We start from the raw sequence: 20485 nt of genomic DNA, 5'->3' as shown, positions 1-20485 counted from the left end.
AATGTCAATAAATTTGTACACTTTTTTTCAGAACAAAGAGGTTGGTTTTTGATCTATGAAGTCCATCCCCTTCTCTGTCTTGTTATAGTTTCTGTTTTCAGCTCATATCGACCACTAGGTGGCAACCTTTATATATCAAACACATCAATGGCCTTTCCCTTTATTTTCTGATCAACACAGAGTGAGTCTGTCCTTTTTAGAGGAAGTGTGGCTTACTTTTAATTATGATGTGTCTTAAAAAATTGTTGTTTTACAAGTGGAGACCCACAAGAAACTTGTGGCATCATCCATCCCATTTCTCTACCTTTGCTTAGTCCCCTCTCTCACTGCCCGTCTCTCTTTCTCCCTCTCCTTCTCTTGCATTATGTCTCGTTCTTATTTATGTCTTTCTCTCACTTTCTCTTCTCTATCGTTCCTACTGTTAGTCTTCTCTTTTTCTCTCCATCACCCCTGTAACTATCTCCCCACCCCCAATTACTGTCTTTCTCTAGCTGGGCAGGGAGAACCTGTGGCCAGCCAGCTGCGCTGAGGAAAGTCACATGCAGGCCTGTGATACTTGCGGAGGGGATTCCCTCTCCCTACTTTTTCACAGGCCTCCACCCAGCACGACTCCCAGGCTGCCCGCAAGCAGTGGCATGCCCAGCAAGGCTCCCAGGATGCATCCTCAGCAGACCCAGCACAACCCCCAGCCTGCCACACCACCGATGCCAGGCCAATTACAGCTCCCAGGCTGCTGCGGTGTTGATGCTGGGGCCAGCACAGCTCCTGGCCTGCGGTGCTACTACTGGACTCAGTGCGGCTCAGGTCCAGCATGGCCATTGTGCAGTGAATGCTTTTTTATTAGGGGGCAATTTAAACCTTCCTTTTTTTGTTGTTTTTTTGTCCCCCCAGAAGGGATTTTTTATTGCATTTTTTAAATAAACTACAAACTACAATGAAAAATTGGGAAGGGGTAACTACATCAGGAGCTGCGGTGGCTCAAGTGGTTAAGACGCTGAACTGGAGGCTGTGGAAGGACGGTAGTTCAGCAGTTCAAGACCCGAGTTGCCGCATGACGGAGTGAGCTCCCGTCTCTAGTTTCAGCTCCTGCCAACCTAGCAGTTTGAAAGCAAGAAATTTCAAGTAGATAAATAGGTACCACTTCGGTGGGAAGGTAACAGCGTTGGTGTTTAATCATGCCGGCCACATGACCACGGAAATGTCTTCGGACAGCGCTGGCTCTTCGGCTTTGAAACGGAGATGAGCACCGCAACCCTAGAGTCGGACTCGACTGGCTTTCGAGCAAGGGAAACCTTTACCTTTACCTTAACTACATCTAGGGAGAAAGGAAAGAAAACCACAACTAACTAAAACCCCAAGAATAGGAGATCATCACAACAACTTGTATAAATGTTAATCTTAAATTGCCAATGTTACTTTGTTTTTTTATATAGTTTATTTAGCTATTTTCCATAACAAAAAAATAACACAAAAGTATATTCATTTACATCATATTTTGGAGTTTCCTTTACACATTTTTTTCAACCATCTATCTACTTTCTGCCATCTTTTTAAACACGTTTTTATCTTTTCCCAACAATATCATATTTACTTTGTCCATTTCTTTTATTTCCATAATTTTTATAGTTAATTTTTTTCTACTTTGTATTTTATCTGATTTCCAACATTTAGCTATAAGAATTCTGGCAATGGTAAGAATATATAGTATCAAACGTAAATCATTATGCTTTATCCCTTCTGGTAACATGTTCAACAGGTATATTTCTGGGTCCAAAGAGAGATCTATTTCAACTATCTCCACGATTAATTGCTTTATGGTTTTCCAAAATTTAGCCAGCTTCTCGCACCTCCACCATATATGGTAGTATGAACCAATATTTCTTTTACATCTCCAGCAATTCCCTGACACATTTTTATAACATTTTGCTACTTTGTCTGGTGTCCAATGCCACCTGTAGAACATTTTAAAAATGTTTTCTTTATAAGATGTAGCTCTTAATAATTTTGCTGAACTCCACATTTTAGACCATTTCTCTAAACATGTTAGATCCCAGATCCTTCATTCACGTCCTCATGCATGGTTTTAATATTTCCGCTTGCATCTCATTTAATAAGAAGTTATATACTTTTTGTATCATTTTGTCTGCAGATGACAACCAAATTTTGTCTAACTCTGATTTTGTTTTTGCAAAGTTTCTTATTTTATCTTTGGCAAATCTTGATTTTAGTTGTATTTTCTCCCAATGTGTAAGATTGATGTTTAATGCTTGTAGTGTTTCAAAGGATTCCAATTCATTTTATTTTGTTAATAATATTTCATAGCTAACTTTTTTATCGTCAGTCATTACATTTGGCATTATGAAGGCCTCTAACGGGGATACCCACCTGGGTATTTTATCGTAAAACTTTTCTTTTAGATTTCTCCATACTTTTATTAGTCTCTTATTTATTTATTTATTTATTTATTTATTTATTTATACATTCGATTTATATACTGCTCCAACCCCGAAGGGTCTCTGAGCGGTTTACACAAATTCCAATTTTCCTATCTAAGGCCACATTGCTCAGGGGACGGGGCTGTCTACCGCCACCCAGGTGGCAGGGCTTGCTGTTCTCGGCTCCTTCTTCAGGGATGGCCAGGATCACATCCTCCAAAGTCTGCTGTAGTTGCTGGATATTTCTATCAGCTGCTTCTACACGCTCCGTCAGTCCCTCGTCCGGGGACACCCGGCCGCTCCGGGCCTTCGATCGCTCCGTTACCCACGGTGGAGCGACCAGCTCGAATTGGGCTCCCAACGGAGGTAGCCCCGGCGCCGCTGCCAGCCTTCTGTCATAGAGACTTTCTCTCAAGGGACCTCCCAAGTGCGAGTAGGTCTCTCTCGTTCACTCAGGGTTGAACTGGCTCCAGCTAGTGCTGGATCGGCTGCTGTGCTCAGATCGGTACCTCAGACCCTGGGGAGTCAGGAGCAGGTGGGCCGAGGGGTATTTCGGAACGGCCCCCCGCCACTGCTACGGATACCGGTGGTTGAGTAGTCACCGACACTGAGGCCGTGGTCACCGGAGGGGTCTTCTTCGATGTCCTCCTCTGGCTCTTCCTCCTCATCAGGGTTCAGCGGTAAAGGTTTCCCCTCTCCGTTGCTCATATTGATTTGGATAGATGCGCTGAGGTAGGGAATGAAAGGATGTCAGGACCCGCAGCGACAAAGAAGTACACACTTTCAGGAAGGTTTTACTTTATTTGAAGCTGTAGGTGCATGGACAGGAACACTGTTAGGAATGACAGGTTAACTATGCGCATAAACAGTTATAGTACATTCATATGAGCACCACCCAATTACTATGGTTCCCGCGCGCGCCATTAGGCTTGGGAACTAACTGCTACCCCAAGCAAAACAGGTACGAGCTTCCCACGGCTCTGCCTGCCTAAAGCCAAAGCAATGATCTAAGCGACTCCTCCAGCGGCCTTGAGAGATACGTGGTGCAGTATGCAGTATAACGGCAATTAAGCCACAGGGAAAGGAATGCGCATCTGCAAAGGAAAAGCAACACTTTGGCAGCCTGCTGACAAACACCCATCTGTCCATGACTGACTGCTGCCACTGGGTCGCGAAGAGTTGGAGACGTCCCCCAATCCCTGTCGGGTTCTGCTTCTTGGCATAGTCACGCTGAGGTCCCCTTGGCCCCTTTGGTGTTCTGTCCAGGCTTACCAGAAAAGGGTTGATGTCTTTTACGGTGCCACTTGCCTTTGAAGGATCTGTTGAAGGACTGTCTGTCGGTACGTCTGAAGTCACAAAAAGGCTGAAAACGTTTCTTCATTTTATCATCATCCTTCTTAGAAGGCAAAACCCGTTTTTAATCTTTTCCTTCAATCAAAAATCTCTCTAAACCGGCACCAAAGAGACTTTCACCTTTAAAAGGCACAGCAGCAACCTTCACCCTGGCCAAAAGAGCTGTGTCCCACGTACGAAGCCACGTATTCCTTCGTGCCGCTACGCTACTGGCCATTGCCCTTGCTGCCAACTGAAAAGCATCCAGAGAAGCATCAGCTGCAAAGGCTGACACCAAGGCTATTTACTTTAATTCGTCTGTTAGACTCTTGGGTATTCCACTATCCGCCTTTGAAAGGCTGGAGGCCCACGTATAGGCCGCCCTAGTGAACAGTGACCCTGTAGCTGAAGCCCTAAGAGAATGGGCAGAGGCTTCAAAGTCCCTCCTTAATGCTTTTTCTACTCTCTTATCACAGTTATCCTTTGGCAAGCCGTCTTCATCCATAGGCAGAATAGAGGTAGAGGATAAGGAGATCATCGACCACAGGTAATTTGATCATTTTGGAGGGGGGGGCACTTTCCAATTCCTTCCATTTTCCTTGGATACCCAGGAAAAAAAAACCCTGACTTCCCCAAGGCACCTTTTTTCTTAATCTCAGACTTCCCAGGTGACCAAACATAGGCTGCAAATTGGCACTTTCAACCCTGCTCCAGCCAAGCCACCTGATTCCCCCCCCTTTCTCTAAAAGGGCAGTTTTCTCCTACTGTGATTCAGAAGCAGGATCAAAGGGAGCTCCGTGGTTCCTGCTCCGTCAGTCCTGCGGTCGACAACACACGGTTCCATGGGTCCACCCGGGATTGCGCCAGTCGAAACCGCGCCACCCGATAGCCTTATCTACCCTCGCCGCTCTCTTCTGGCCCCCCTTGGCGAACCAAGGCAGGAGAGTCCTCCTGGGGCGCCCAGAACGCGGCGCAACACAGGCGAGGGTAGAATCCGGCTGTCGCGACCATCTGGGGGCCTCCCAGAGCTCCCGGCAGCCGCTCTCCGTTTCCCGCACGGAGGATTCGGGAGGTGGTAGGGAGGAAGCTTCCCCCCCAACCCCATTTCTCTCACTCACTTCTTCCATCTTCTCTGACTCTCCTTTCCAACCAGGATTTTTGTGCTCTTCTCCGAAGCACAGCCGAACATCCTGCAAGAAAGGCAGGGCCAGTAAGACTAGTGATCCACAGGACTAGCCCCTCCCCTCCAGGATCGAAAGTCAGCCGGCCCTGCGTTGGATGGGGGAGGGGCAAGTCCCAGGAGTAAGGAGTCAAGGACTGCCCCGCTCCAAGGACCACCGGAGAATGACCATTGGCACTTACCGTAAGGGGTCCTTCTCCTCTGAGATAAGGAGGACATCTTGCCCCTCCCAACTACATTGCGCTCTCTCTCTCTTCTCTGACTCTTCTTCCATACACCTCTATGTTATCTACATTCAGAGTTCTACACTTCTCTGTATGTTCTCAATGTTGTTGAAATTTACCTTATCTGTTCTGAGTTTAACTGTTCATTAGTATAGGAGTTTTTCTTCGTATAGGAACTGCTTCTGGGAGTCACCTAAACTAAGATAGGGGGTGTTCTCCACCACACAGGAAGAAGAAGTTTAGCCCTGCCTCTCCCTGATTGTATGATGGGAATCATCCAAGATGTCCTCCTTACCTCAGAGGAGAAGGACCCCTCATGGTAAGTGCCAATGGTCATTCCATTTACTGAGCTATATCCTTGTTTCAAATATCAACCTGTGTTACTGAATGTTTTCAGTTATGTGCCTCAAGTTCTCATACAACATAATTGCAGCAGAAGGGGGGGACTAATGTCTAATAATGGCTTGAGAGTAGCTTGTCTTATGGTGTGCTGCATTGATCAGGAAACCTATCTATGGAAGCAGTAGCTGTCCCAAGGCATAAATGTTCTTGTGGGTCTTTGTTCCTGCAGAAACCACATAGGAAAGGAATTAAATGAAATCATCAAGACGTGTTTGTCAGACAATGATAAGCAATTGCACATTAAGTAAATGATACCTTATGTTGGGGGAAACATACAATGGATGCCCTAAGCAGAATTACACTCTTCTAAGGTTATGGGCTTATATCATTTGGGGTTCCACTATAAGCTGGTGATAACAAGTGTGATAGAGTCTTACGTAAGAGAGAAATATGAATGTATATATATTCCAGGTTTTGTAAGGGTAGGGAGTGGTTATGGCAAGTAAACAATATTGCCAACTTCCTCAGGCCTTAGTCTCAGGGAACAAGGCAGAGACTAGCTTGTCCCATGTAATTTATGTCAGCAATGTTACTTTCAAGGCAGAGACTCCATTCCCTGATGGTGCTTCCCATGTGGCTGTAGAAGGGCCAGCAGCACACTCCTACCTAGCCACTTCAGTAGTGGGACTCACACTACACATCTGAATCCGCTGTATACTTTGAAGTCTGCTATGGTGACTGGCTCTCCCTTGCTGGATTGGTCTCTTTCACGCACTCACACAGACCAAAAAAGAAAAAAATATATAAACAGACCAAGTTGTAAGGTTGCATTGAAATTTTATTCCAATAAATGTGGTGTATTCCAAAACAACTAAATACTAAGTTGGTAAGCAAAAACATTTCAAAATAATGTTCCAGGAGTTTTTGTTGTTGTAAAATAGGCTGCCAGATATTCCACATTCTGCAGCTGTTAAGAATTTTCAAATGCAAAGCAGATTATCTGAAGAAGTGTATTTCTGAGTCCTTTAAAGCCAGGAACAGCTCATTCAGCTTAAATTCTCTTAGTGCCTTGGCAATAAATAAATAGAAAATAGATCTTTTATTTCCATCATTGGGAACTTTAGAAATATATACAAAACACTATACATCTAGTTCCGAAAAAGGACCAGCTATTTCGGGTAAAATATTTGGACTGACATATGCACAAAAACAAGATCACATAGGTACAAAGGGGAGGGGGGACTTGCTATAATACAACTGCAGACAAGGTCAGTTCACAGATAGTGAACGTTCAGTGATTATTACAGAATGTCCACACTTGATTCAGTCACTCCAGTTATTACAGCGGGGTGCACACACACTGGTTATCTTTAAATCCTATTTTTACAACTTTCAGGGTGGATAGCCTCCAATGGGAGGCTGCTTTCTGATCTAGTTAAATGTGGTCCACACCAGGTAGAGTGTGATGGGACTGGCTTCCCTGTATGGCTTTATTCCAGCGATGTATACCGTGTCAGTTTTTAAAGAAAGGCTCCTCTTTGGTGCTAGGAAAAATACTTTCAGTGGAGCAGCACCTTTGCTTTATGTTGCCTGGCTTTCGGATGTGGCAACAAACATCACTGGCATAGAAAGACAGCCCTACTAGAGCTTCAAAAATAAGATCCTGCATAGTAACTTAACTGATCATTTCTATGTGAGCAGAAATAGGATTTGGGTGGTATCTCCTTATTCCTCATCTTTCTGTGCTCTGCATCAGCAATATCCTTTGAGCAGTCCATCCCATACACAAAACTAACTGGAGGAAGTTTGGGGAATGCCAGCACCAACAAGGTCTAGCATTATCATTTCTTTCCATGCTGTTCAAGACCAACTTTAGCTTTGCATGTTTGCATTTCCACAGAGTATCAGCTTACAATTTCTCTTTCCCACGTTAGCCGTCTGAACATTCAAAATGGAATGTGGACTGCTGAGACATTAGCCCTTTGTTATATCCATTAGAGAACTACCTGAGAGAGAAGTAACATGCCGTTGGAGAGTTAAACATAGTTGAAATTGAAATTATCATATAGCGTTCTGTGTGGAATAGCCAGGAGATACCCGGGGGGGGGGGGTTGTTTGGCTGTTAAAATGGTAGCTCTTTTTGGCACCAGTAGGTGGTGAGCTATGCTTATTTTTAGGCTGAGAGTGCAATGACTTCCCTAAAGCTTGAAGTGGGGAATCAAGTCCGCTGCTCTTAACTACTATATCATTACTGGCTTGTGCTTGTGGGAGAGAGCAACAGTCTTTTGGCCACTAAGCAAGTCGACAGAATTGGACCTAGCCTGCCCAGGGAACGTTGGTTTTCGGACGTGGCCACTGGACTCTTGCAATAAGATCTCTTTTTTATGTACAGCAACAAAAATACTACTTCTCAGGGTTGCCACAGCCTAATGCAGTCCCTTTTCTTTTAAGGATGGGCTAAGAACGGTGGGCCATGGACTTCACAACTTCATCTTCTTCACCACAGGAACTGGTAGAGCTTGGAAGATCTTCACCGCCTCATCATTGGTGCTCAGCCTGACCCAGAAGGGCTGGAAGCTGCCCTTGTATCCGACAAAAGCCATTTTATCTACAAAGAAATGAGAGAAAGTGAGGTAGGAATCTCAGGATCTCCAAGGTTATGCCTCGGTGCAAAGAGGACAGCATGTGGGATGCAGAGCAGAATAGAGAATAAAAGTTTCTGGCTCCAGCCTGCTTTTGGCCTTTCTTGTTGTCTCCTCTGCTTGTAATTAGAGACAGACTGGAATATCCCAGGGTAGGGTGAAGTCCCTCTCTGGTTGCATGCATGTGTGTGTTAAGTGCCATCAAGTCACTGCCAACTTACGACAACCCTATGAATTAATGTCCTCCAAAATGTCCTATCATTAGCAGCCTTGCTCGGGTCTTACAAACTGAGGGCCGTGGCTTCCTTGATTGAGTTGATCCATCTTATGTTGGGGCTTCAACTTTTCCTAGTCGCAGCTGGAGGCCGTTAAAGCCTTAGTCTATAGCAGGTATGTCCAACAGGTAGATCACGATCTACGAGTAGATCACAGAGGGGTCAGAGGTAGATCACCAGCTCCACTTGGTCTCCTGGTCTGCTGGACAGATGTTTGGGGTTTTTTTATGATTGTTTGGTGGTTCTTTCTGGATCTTCATCTCTCTGTTTTGTTTTTGCTTATTTTGCTTACCAGTAAAGGACAGAAGGTGCATTATAAATGGGGGGGCGGTGGAACCCAACTTTAGTGGGTTAAAATCTAATTTGAAACTAATTTGAAACTTTATTTTCATGGTGGTAGATCACTGGCACTTTTGGCCAGAAAAAATAGATCACTACCTGTTCGAAGTTGGACATGCCTGATCTATAGCCTTCTGGGGGTTTCACTCAGATTGGCGGGGGGAAGCATAGGAAATGGTGTGCTGTGCTGTTGTCTCCCCCCCCCCATATTGTTACACTAGCATTTTTCCTCAACTCAGTGAAATTCCACCAAAACACAATTTTATGGAATGTCTGTCTGTAATACATAATTGGACATACATAATAGGATTTGCACAGATACTCTGAGACACTAATATAAAGACACTATATATTTGAGACACATGTTATGAAATACTATACAAATACATAGTATTAGACACGAATGCATAGGCACATCAATAGCATCTCAATAAGACTTACTTATTGTATACTTACTAAAAGACACGGCGGCTCTATATAATGTAGATTAGATACAGATATATATGTGTAGATGTATAAGATTGATATATATCTTAGATATAGATACACTTATAATCTGTCTCTCTATAAAATGAAGGCATGCATGTATAGACACATCCATTAGGCACACATACTGTCTATACATATAGTCGAGAGACACTATATATAGACACACGTTTGTCAGTCCGCTAAAGACACGCTTACTGTATCTAGTGAAGCATGACATGGGTGTATAAGTTGTGTTCATGCTTACAATATTATAGACACACTGTGCATAACTCTGTTAAAAAAGGATACTTTACCTTTCAACTTAAAGCCTCTCTGTACTCCAAGCTTCTCCAGGACTTTTGTCCAGGGGCCTCTTGCAATAAACCTTCCTTTAGACATCATCACTACAATAGAGCTATATGACAGAAAAACATTCAGGAACTACTTAATCCTCAATTTGATTCAAATGCAGCATTCATTCTGGAGTTCATCTTCAGCATATAGCACATTAGGGTGTATGGTTCAGTTCAGTTCAATTTTATTGTGTAGCGCCAAAGGCCATTACAAACAAGAACATGAAATAACAATGGATAAACAAAACAATAAAACTGGATTGCTACCATACACTGTTAAAAGTTACATTTCTGTAACAATTAAAATTAATTTAATAAAAGTGGTCCTTTGGATATTTGTCCAGCTGGCTATAGACAGGAATAACAGTTTGCTGGCCTAGTCGGACTCAACTGTGTGACTGAACAACAACAACAACAAAAAGTCTTCAGACCCCAAGTTGGATTGTATTTTCTGGGCAGCTAAGGCAAAAAAGGGCAACCTCATAGGAGATCACTGGTTCCTCATCAGAGAGGAGAAATAAAACTTTCTCCGTCGTGGTGCTTGGGCCTAAGCGAGTCAGAATAGTGTCTAAGAATTTTTGCCTGGGAGCTGAATAAAGCAGACAGGCCAACAAGTAATCTTCTTCTATTTCTAAGGCTCCACAAATGCATTAGGGTGTATGGGATTTTTAACTCATATGAACTAATCCAAATAATTGATAGGGACCAAGATGCAGGAAAAAGGAAACTTACTTGTCCCTGATGCTGCTGACATAATTATCTATCTGTCCTGGGATTCCTTGGAGAATAGAGTTTCTGAAGCTCATTTGGTCGACCACTTTCCCATGGTGCCCATCCACCACAACTATCTGGATACCGTCTTCAGAGAGAGAGAACTTCTTGCCATCAACCTATAGGAGCAAAAGACATTTCCTGATCAACGTTTTATGGTACCAGTCTATTAGAACGCACAGAAAAACAATAACAATGTGAAACAAAAAAAAGGATGTGGAGCAAACCCTTACTGAAATATAAGCAAAATCATCCTTAAGATGCAAGTATCTGGTCTTGTAGCTTTCCACCTTCAGCTCCACAAAATGGTCCTTTTCAAATAATGAGAAACTGATGTTAGACTAATTGATAAAGTGCTTTTCTTTTCTTTTTTAAAAAAAGACAAAGCATCTACAAACACCCATGCAACATTTTTCTGGTTCTTGTTAAGAGTAAAACCCAATAATCCAAAAATGTGACTTTACCACTTGTGTTCCAGGCAGCTTCTTGGGCATCGGCACATCCACTGAGGGTTTCTCCGCATACTTCGGATAGGCTTTAGCTTGGCAGTCGCTGATCTGTGCTTTCTTGGGGAGGTTGGCTTTGATCCTGATCCGCTCACAGCCTTTGATTGAACAGAAGGCGAATGGCTCTTTCTCATGCTGAGCTTTTAGCTTGAGAAACAACAATCTGCAAAAAGGAGGGGATGAAAAGTTAGTGAGCATCTGCTGTGTATTATATATCTGCTGTGTATATATATATATATATATAATCAGACACCCCCCCATGAAAATTGAACCAAAATCTCAGCAGTTTTCTTACCCAGTTTCATCATCCCAATAGTAGTACCCTTTGGTAGGGTATCGATACTCAAGTCTGTCCATTTGAAGAGATGGATAGAAAACTCCTGTTTTTTCAGTTTTCTTCAAAAGGCGATGGTGGATGTCTGAGAGAATGGAAAACGTTGTCCCTTTTGGATAACAAAGCCCAACTTGGATCCAGTCATTCCTGAATAAAAAGTTACATTTCAAAAAATACTAGTGATTTGCCTGGAACATGCAACAAGCCAAGTTAAATCACTTGAAACCTAATTCTTTCCTACCAGGCTAAATGCTTAGATGTTTGGGTAGAACCAATTCTAAAGCATTTAGACTTTCAAAGATCCTTCATAGTAATCCAAACCAACCTTTTCCACTGGTGGACTCATAGAATCTATTAGTCAATTAATTTGACTCACACAGCATCTCAGAAATTTTTATTTCATTGCTGTTTTTTAATCTGTTCCGGGGGGACCCAAGATGCTTAGGTGAGAAGATGGTGAATCTCACAGTGGATTTTCTGGAATAATGATGTCAGATCTAGAAAAATGTGTGGCTGATCTAATAACATCCTTTTCCAGACAACTTGCAGCTATGTGACTGGATTGGAATGTGGTTGTTAAGGGGTCACTCCACTCACTTGTTGAAATTAATCAGCCAGAGAACCAGTTCCTCAGGAGCCCTCTTGTCCCAATGAATAGTGTAGCCTTTCTGTAAAGTTATCACTGGTTGATATTGCTGGTAGTGGGTGCTCTTGCTCAGCGCTCCCTCCAAGTAGAGAGGATGTGTATAGTAGTCATTTTTTATTATCTTCATTTGCAGATTAGGTGATCGGTAGGCTTGGATGTATACCTAGAGTAGAAAAACCATGAGAGTTTGGTGTACATTGATGGGGAAGAGCTTTTTCAAGTGTCCAAAACATAGACCCATGGGTTGGAAAACCACTATCATAGTATACGTTTGGTGGTATTGTTTATTACCTGTGCATAACGTCCACTACAGACAGAGCCCCTCCAGTCTGGTACATCAATACAATCTGGATGCCTGATCAGCCAGTTGTCTTCCTTGATGAGATATGACCCAGGATATTCCGATACAGAACCATCTACATCATGGAAAACTGATGTTTTGTCCCCGTCCATATCCAGCCCATTGAACCAGGGCCCTGGTTCTCCGAAGAATACTCTAGAAGTAATCTAAACAGAAGGAAAAACACACCATCTGAGCGGGCTTCTTCATAGCATTACTGGATGAGATAGATGCTTATAACTGACAGCAGATCTAAACTAAGGAAAAACTCACTGGGACATTTTCAAAGTGTAGGTTTGTGACGTTGTTATTTGGGCAGCTTTGCCAAGCATTGTTCAGCCGGAATGCTAGGGCACTGGTGTGGCGACCCTCCAGTGCAGCAAACTTCCGGAAGGTGCAGTTCTGGACGTTGATTGGCCCATCGTAAAACTGAATCCCTCTGATTGGGAAATTCCTGTACCACATTTGAAACAAAGGAGCATTAATTGTAGAGAATAAGGCAGCTACTTTTTCCTCTAGTCCTTCTTTCCAGGATGGAAGCCATGCAGTTCTTTGTAGTGCCACTCAACCCCTCGCAAGTCCTGGCAGATCATATTTATTTGCTCAGCATTCTTAAAAAGAACTTTGCTAAAATGTTGGGTATTTGAATAAAGAGTCATACCTACTGAGTTGCTTTATTACTAATTAACTCATGCCTTAACTGAAGACTTAACAAGCATCCAGATAGGATGCTAAAACATGCTGCTGAAAATAAAATGCAGCTATTTGTCAGAAGTCCAGCAGTCACCCACTCATGTGTTTTAGGAGGGATTACATCCCTGAAGCAACTGGAAGGGCTACTGTCATATAGTTAGATCCCACATGGCTTTGGTCTGTAAGGAGTATGAATTTAAATAAATCCATACATTACCAAATACCCAGACAGCAGTGCTTTTTGAAAGATACACCAAGGAAGCGCAAGGTAACTTGGTGGGGAAAAGCGTCATCAAGTCACAGCCAAGCGTCATCAAGTCACAGCCAACCCCCCCTCATGAGGTCTTCAAGGCAAGAGATGAGCAGAGTTGGTTAGCCATTGCCTGCCTCTGCAGAGCAGCCCTGGGCTTCCTTGGTGGTCTCTGCTTCTGAGATCATGCTATCCAGGTCAGGGCCATCCAGGTCAGGGCACAAGATAACTTACAGATGTAATACACAAAAAGTACAGGCCGTTACTAGAAGGAAAGACAATATTTTCTTTTTCATTTCCTAGATCAGAAAAGATCAGAAATAGTACATTAAATGGAATAGAAACAATCAAGCAAAAACCTACTGTCCAATTGGAAGAGTCCGCCCACTGTGGTCCAGGCCTCCAGGCCCCCAGACGTTGTTGTCCATGGTTTCAGTCCCAGTGTTTCCACTTTCGCCTACAAACAGGCTATTCTTCACTTCTTGTTTCGAACCATCATCGTGTGGGAAGGTTCCACCACTAGCCAAAGTGAGCCCGATGCCATTGTCTGCAAACCTGAAAAGGAATGAAGAAATACAAAAATAAGAGCAGTAGTTTTGGTGGGCTGGGTTTAAAATTATAGCCCTCTGCCAGTCCACAGGATTCTAACTGGTAATGTTTATTCAAGGTCCATGCAGCGATGTATGCCTAAATCTAGGGATGAACAGTACAGTCTCCCCTTATTATTGAGGCGAAGAGCACTGGCTTAATGCTCATGGTGAAGTCAGCATTCAAAGTAGAGACGTTGTGGTTTATCACTGAAATTCTTATGCCACAAGAGGGCAGACATGTTACATGACCTCTTTTTAACATACCAATCCCTCCTGTGCCCAAACTGTCTGTTAAGTGTTGAAAGATGTGTATGTTTTGCAATTCCCATTACCATACACTGTCCTGGTGTAATATATTACGATAACAAATATTTAAACAGACTTAAACCTCAGTCTATAAACATTTCAAGGTATGAGGGCTGGAAGCTCATTTGAAATGTGCTGAGATAAACACTGTCAGAAATTTAACAGCATGGAAAAATACTTCAGTGCTCTGCAGAAGGGCTCATGATATAGATATGATTTTAAAAATTAGTTATGTAGACTGGGTCTTCCTGGCTCAATCCCAACTTCAGCTGCTGATTCTAATTTGATCAGAGTGCATCATTTAGTAGGAGTAACTGCTGTAGCTCAATTAAGGCATCACAAAAAACCCTGGCTACTGGGCTGGTGGATGAGAAATAGACATATGGAAGGCTTCTGAAAAACATAGGCCTGATTCATGCAAATAAACTGTGGCAGGAAATCCAAACCATGAAGAGCTTGCCACTACATTTTGGACATGGCTGTGTCTAGGGACGTGCAAAGCAGCTCTGCAATTTCCACATGCCACTACTCTGCCAATAGTTGTTGGTGGTGATGACTTCCCTTCCTGCTCTCTCTTACTGTAATGGGTCCCATAAACATCACAGTGGGCCCTGCAATTCAGACAAAGCAGGATTTATTGTTCCAAAAAACCCCAAGCGATACATTCTGGTTCCCATTTTCCAGTTTCACACTATCTGCCACACTGAGCTAAACTCAGAGGGTTGAACCCAGGCAATACTCACTGGCAGTCGTCCAGCCACACGTCTCCTCCCCTCAGCCAGGCTCCATGATCTTGGTTCTTGTAAGCAATGAAGCGTTGAATAATGGCTGGTTCCCTGGGCTTCAGTGGGTCTGCATCTTGATGTGGGCTATATCTGTAATCACAGGAGACAGAAGGCCAGTTGACCATGGAAAGCACTGCTTCTTTGGTAGAACAGACTGAACTAGAATGCATGCAGCTGCAAGTCTCATCAGTTTCACTTGTCACGTTGTTTTTCTTTGGCCAGGGTCCCCAGTCCTGTTGGGCCTGTGGGCACTCTTGGAATTTTTAGAATGGGGAATAGGCACCACCTCAAAATAGTTGCCATGTGGTGCTGGGGCCAGTCAGAAAATGTTGGGAGACTGCAAGTCAAGCATCCTCATACATCTGAATAGGTTCTGAAGAATCTGCTACACCAGTGGGATGGAGGAAAGCCAGGCTTGTCTCTTTGCTCTTGTGAGAGATGCTTTGGTGGAGAAGCAAATGAGCAGCAGGGCAGGCACCACAGTGCCCACATCAGGCATCCCTGTCTTGTGTGATTAACTGAGAAAGATGGCTGAGCTTGCAGGTGGTCAGTCACGGTGGACTCCCCTAGTGTTTCAAGGAATCAAAAGAGTGAGAGGGGCAAGAGGAAACTGCCACTCAAAGCTTTTCAGCAGATGCCTTCTAGCACCTGCCACTTTGATGAAAGCAACCTGACATCTGAAGAAGGGACAGTTTGTTTGTCAGCTATCCCTTTCTCCTAAGGTGTCAGCTTCCCTTTCCTGTACCAAAGGGGAATGTTTTCTGCCAAACACAATGCAACACAATATGGGCATCATGCTGCTGTATGTGAAGCATTTTTAAACACTTGAAAGATTAAACAAATGCTAGAAGCTTGATATGCATTTGAAGAAGTTGCATTACCTCCCAGCAATCAAGGTCAAGATGGGTCGTTTGTCTTTGGCCGAGGCTGGTGTCGTTTTAACGCCATTATCAATTATCATTCCAGCCTGGAAAGAACAGCAGTGGAGTAGCAGGATGCAGGGGAGAGAGGGAAGAGAAGAGAAGAGAATGCCTTTTGTAAACCAGCTTTATGTAATCTAAGGATTTAGTCCCTACCTATTTCCTCTGCAGTCAGTGGACCTGGACTTGATTGCATCAGTTTGCAATCAGTATGTTCCTAGAATCTTTCATGTCATTTGAATTAAACAGGAACACAGGGGCTTTAAAAAATAAGAAAGCTTATAAAGACCATTTCCATTGCAACAGCGACTTACTCGATAGTTGGAATGTGCCCGATTGTTATAGAAAGTTCCCATTGGAAGGTGCTCCGAGTATCCAGGGGGATACATTCCTGCAGATAGTCCTGTTGGCACATGGTGCAGAACAAACCAAAATCCAGTTTCCTGCATAAGACAACATACAGCTTTTGAGCCTGCCCTGACTCATTGGGTGGAAAAGAGAAGAAGGCTGGATGCTTTTGGACAAAGTAATCTCAGTTTTAGCATTAGCACCATCCCCATTCCCAGGGAGCTGCGGTGGCTCAAGTGGTTAAGACGCTGAACTGCAGGCTGTGGAAGGTCAGTAGTTCAGCAGTTCGAGACCCGGGTGCCGCATGATGGAGTGAGCTCCCATCTCTAGTTCCAGCTCCTGCCAACCTAGCAGTTCGAAAGCAAGAAATTGCAAGTAGATAAATAAACTTCGGTGGGAAGGTAACAGTGTTCCCTGCGCCTTGGTGTTTAGTCATGCCGGTCATGCCGGCCACATGACCACGGAAATGTCTTTGGACAGCGCTGGCTCTTTGGCTTTGAAACGGAGATGAGCACCGCAACCCTAGACTCAGATTCGACTGGCTTTCGAGCAAGGGAGACCTTTACCTTTACCTTTACCTTCCCAGTTAAGGGCCATCAAGTCCCAGCCAGCTTATGGCAACCCCATAGGGTTTTCAACAGAGGTGCCTTTGCCATGGCCTGCCTTTGCTTAGTGACTGTGGTCTTTCCTGGTGGTCTCCCATCCAAGTAGTAACCAGGTCTGACCCTGCTTAGCCTGGCCCAAGTAGAAGAATAATGATCCTGGTTTCTCCTATACAATCTTGATGCTCTGTGGAATTATATAAGCACTTGTATGCAGCCCCCAGGGCCGTGGTGGCGTAGCGGTTAAGATGCTGAGCTGCAGACTGGAAGGTCTGTTGTTCGGCAGTTTGAGACCTGAGTGCCACGTGACGGAGTGAGCTCTCGTCTCTGGCCCCAGCTCCTGCCAACCTAGCAGTTCAAAAGCAAGAAATTACAAGTAGATAAATAGGTACTGCTTTGGTGTGAAGGTAACAGCATGTCTTGTTGAGTTTTGGATTATTTCAGTCCACTCAGTCTAGAAGAGGTTGACAAATTGCTCTCAACTGTTCGCCCAACCACTTGCTGCTTTGATCTGTGCCCGTTGTGGCTAATTAAAGCTGGTACCCTACGAGGTACCCTAATGGAAATTATTAACAAGTTCCTCTCAGACGGGCTGTTCCCAAGGGCAGTTAAGGAGTCCCAAGGGCAGTTAAGGAGGTAATGGTACGCCCACTCCTGAAAAAAAAAATCTTTGGATCCGGCCAAATTGGCTAACTACCGGCTGGTTTCCAAATTAATTGAGAGGGCAAATTAATTGAGAGGGTGGTGGCGATTCAATTGTAGGGCTTCTTGGATGACACCTCTGCATTAGACTCCTTCCAGTCCAGCTTCCGACCAGGCCATGGGATGGAGACAGCACTGGTTGCCCTCACAGACGACCTTCGGAGGCATCTGGATCGGGGCGGTTCCGGTTCAGCTGTGTTGCTGTTGTTAGACTGTCGGCAGCGTTTGACACAGTCGACCACCAACTACTGGCCTGCTGCCTCGCCAACACCAGGATTCAGGGGTTTGCCTTACAGTGGCTCTCCTCGTTTCTTCAAGATCGGGGATAAAGGGTGGCCATTGGGGAGCAGCTGTCCCAAAGGGACCCACTAGTGTGTGCTTTCCCCAGTGCAGTGCTTTCCCCAATGTTATTTAACATCTACATGCGCCCCCTTGCCTAGATTGCCCGGCATCACGGGCTGTGTTGTCATCGATATGCAGATGACACCCAGCTCTGTTGTTGGGTGGCCAGTCTGACTCTAAGATGGAAGTTCTGGACCTGGCATTAAAAGCTGTGGCTGGTTGGCTTAGACTGAACTGACTGAAATAAAATCCGACGAAGACAGAGGTCCTGTGCCTGAGTCAGAGCAGCCCAGGGGTAGGGATCCCACTCCCGACTTCCGATGGGGTGCCGTTGGTGCCAGCATCGGAGATTAGGAGTCTGGGAGTGCTCCTGGATGCCTCCTTAACAATGGAGGCCCAGGTATCAGCCACTGTGAAGTCAGCCTTCTATCATCTTCGGCTGATCAAGCAGTTGGTCCCCTTCCTCGAACGCAATGACCTGGCAACAGTGATGCATGTAATGGTCACCTCGAGATTAGATTACTGTAATGCTCTCTACATGGGGCTGCCCTTATCCCGAAGCTGGAAGCTGGAGCTGGTGGAGAATGCGGCTGCCAGGCTGTTGTTGGGCCTCACCATGAGGGAGCACATCCAGCCTGTGCTAAAAGCTCTGCACTGGCTGCCTATAGCATACCAAATTCAGTTCAAGGTGCTGGTTCTTACCTTTAAAGCCCTACATGGTCAGGGACCTTCATACCTAAGGGACCGCCTTTCCCCACATGTTCCCTAGAGAGCACTACAATTGGGGTCCCAAAATTGCCTGGCTATGCTGCGACGAGGGCCAGGGCCTTCTCAGTGGCAGCTCCGCACTGGTGGAATGAGCTCCCAGAGGACATCAGGGCCCTGCGGGACCTTTTACAGTTCCACGGGGCCTGTAAGATGGAGCTCTTCCACCAGACCTTTGACTAAGGAGCTGCACCATATAACTGAGGCCCTGGCCCCAATATTAACATCATAATCAACAGCATTATAACATCATTTAAACAGCCGGATATAACCCAGATTATGCTGGCAGCTGATTGTTTGTTTGTATTGTTGGATGCTGCTTATGCCCGCCATCATTTAGGAATCATCTGAGCACTATGTTTATATGTTCTTATGTGTTTTTTACTGTGATTTTAGATAAATTGCTTGTATTGTTTTATTATCCTGTTGTAAGCCGCCCTGAGCCCGCTTCGGCAGGTAAGAAATTAAATAAATAAATAATTTAACAAATTACCAATAGGACAGGTGGCAAAGAAAACAAGATTTTCTTTCCAATCCCCAGACGGATTAATGTTCTATTTTTTTAGAACAGCCTGAATGCCAGAAATAGACTTTTTTCCCAGGGGGTAACAAAAGGGAGGAAAAAAGACCCCAGAGTGATGCCAGTTGCTTGAAATTGTCCCAGAGAAGAGCCCTTTGTACTTACTTCAGATCCAGCAGCTGCACAGTTTATAAGGTTGTTGTGCGGGTTGGCCAGCCAGAAGGTGGACACGGCACTGTTGGATCAATAACAAAAGAGAAGAATGAAAAATGATCTGCAAAGAGGGTGCACAGAACGCGGCTGTGCTCCATTTAATAGAGCAAAGGCAGGATGGATAACCCGGCAGATAAGCTCCCACCTTTGTGAAGTGTAGCAACTGTGGCTGCACTCACGTTCTCTCTTGTGGTTTGACAGCTGTGGCCCTCCTTGACAGACAGAGCCAAAACAGCCCTGTCTCAAAAAGCCTTCCGGAATTCCAGGAGGAGTTTCTATTGAAATTCTAAACCCGTTATGAAGTGGTTAGACATCACTTATATTTTATAGAGCGATAAAGGTTCCCTTGTACAAGCTGGAGGGGAAGAAACCGTCAGAAGGTTTGTTAGGGACTTAACTTTGGCTTGGATCACACCCAACACTTGCTTGTTTTTGCATGATTCTCCTGAAGAAATATATTGGAAAAACATTTTGCTGGAACTTAAAATTCACGTGGATTGTAGCATTAGCAAGAAAACAGTATCATCTGCTATACTATTATCCTGCGTGTGTGTGTGTTACGTGCCATCAAGTCGCTTCCAATTTATGGCAACCTTATCAGTTAATGACCACCCTTACTCAGGTCTTGCAAACCAAAGGCCATGGCTTCCAATGCTATCCTAAGTGATAACAAACACATTTATTATACTTTCCCCACTTACTTGCAGTCCTGTCTAGGTTTGGGGACATATCCCGGGTAGGCTTCCTCTGTAATGGTCTTGCACATTCTTGTGTCCCGATCAGATGGTAGCAACGTGCTCGGTTTCACCACCAGTCCGAGGCAGTGATCGAATGTGTTGCGTACCTCAGGCCCATCTTCAGTAAAGAAACAATGCCCCAAGGTGTCATAGCCAACAACATCCTTGACCTGTGAGCACAAACAAAAGGGATGCACATAAAGACTCATCTTTCCTGAAGTTCATGATAGATTTAATTGCAAATTTTCTAGCAAGTCTCAATTATGAAGAGCTTTTAAAACTTTGAAAGGAAGCTGACATCACTTGGCTTGTCTGTATTACAGCTTGGACAGGTTTATTTTTAAAGCCAAGACAGCAAACAGTCAATTATTTTTAAGAAACCTGAAGGTGGGATATGATAGCTGTTGCTAATCAGGCAGGTTTTGTAGTGTGATAGCTGTTGCTAATCAGGCAAGTCACTACACTGTAGACTTCAACTGCTTTCCCCAAGGAAATCTGGGAATTGTCGTTGGAGACCAGCAGGAA

At 44.4% G+C, this 20485-nt stretch overlaps 1 protein-coding gene across 1 annotated transcript in view; it reads right to left on the bottom strand.

Moving 5' to 3' along the window:
- Window positions 1-7619: 7619 nt before the first annotated feature.
- The window catches only part of CEMIP (cell migration inducing protein, hyaluronan binding), an 85819-nt gene continuing 72953 nt past the window's right edge, over window positions 7620-20485 (bottom strand). Inside the window, exons 13-27 of the mRNA XM_015405399.1 lie at window positions 19925-20130; window positions 19176-19245; window positions 16046-16174; window positions 15693-15778; window positions 14770-14901; window positions 13494-13685; window positions 12461-12641; window positions 12139-12354; window positions 11799-12010; window positions 11163-11348; window positions 10821-11030; window positions 10595-10691; window positions 10323-10480; window positions 9552-9652; window positions 7620-8121 (exon numbers count right to left, since the gene is read on the bottom strand). Of these exons, the coding sequence (XP_015260885.1) occupies window positions 7994-8121; window positions 9552-9652; window positions 10323-10480; window positions 10595-10691; window positions 10821-11030; window positions 11163-11348; window positions 11799-12010; window positions 12139-12354; window positions 12461-12641; window positions 13494-13685; window positions 14770-14901; window positions 15693-15778; window positions 16046-16174; window positions 19176-19245; window positions 19925-20130 (2304 nt within the window). The 3' untranslated portion in view covers window positions 7620-7993. The remainder of the gene's footprint in view (window positions 8122-9551; window positions 9653-10322; window positions 10481-10594; window positions 10692-10820; window positions 11031-11162; window positions 11349-11798; window positions 12011-12138; window positions 12355-12460; window positions 12642-13493; window positions 13686-14769; window positions 14902-15692; window positions 15779-16045; window positions 16175-19175; window positions 19246-19924; window positions 20131-20485) is intronic.

The sequence above is a fragment of the Gekko japonicus genome, unplaced genomic scaffold (genome assembly GCF_001447785.1).
Source record: "Gekko japonicus isolate JY-2015 unplaced genomic scaffold, Gekko_japonicus_V1.1 scaffold1339, whole genome shotgun sequence".
Lineage (NCBI taxonomy): Eukaryota > Metazoa > Chordata > Lepidosauria > Squamata > Gekkonidae > Gekko > Gekko japonicus.
Note: the sequence above shows the minus strand (reverse complement) of the source record. Positions and strands in the feature narration are given on the sequence as shown.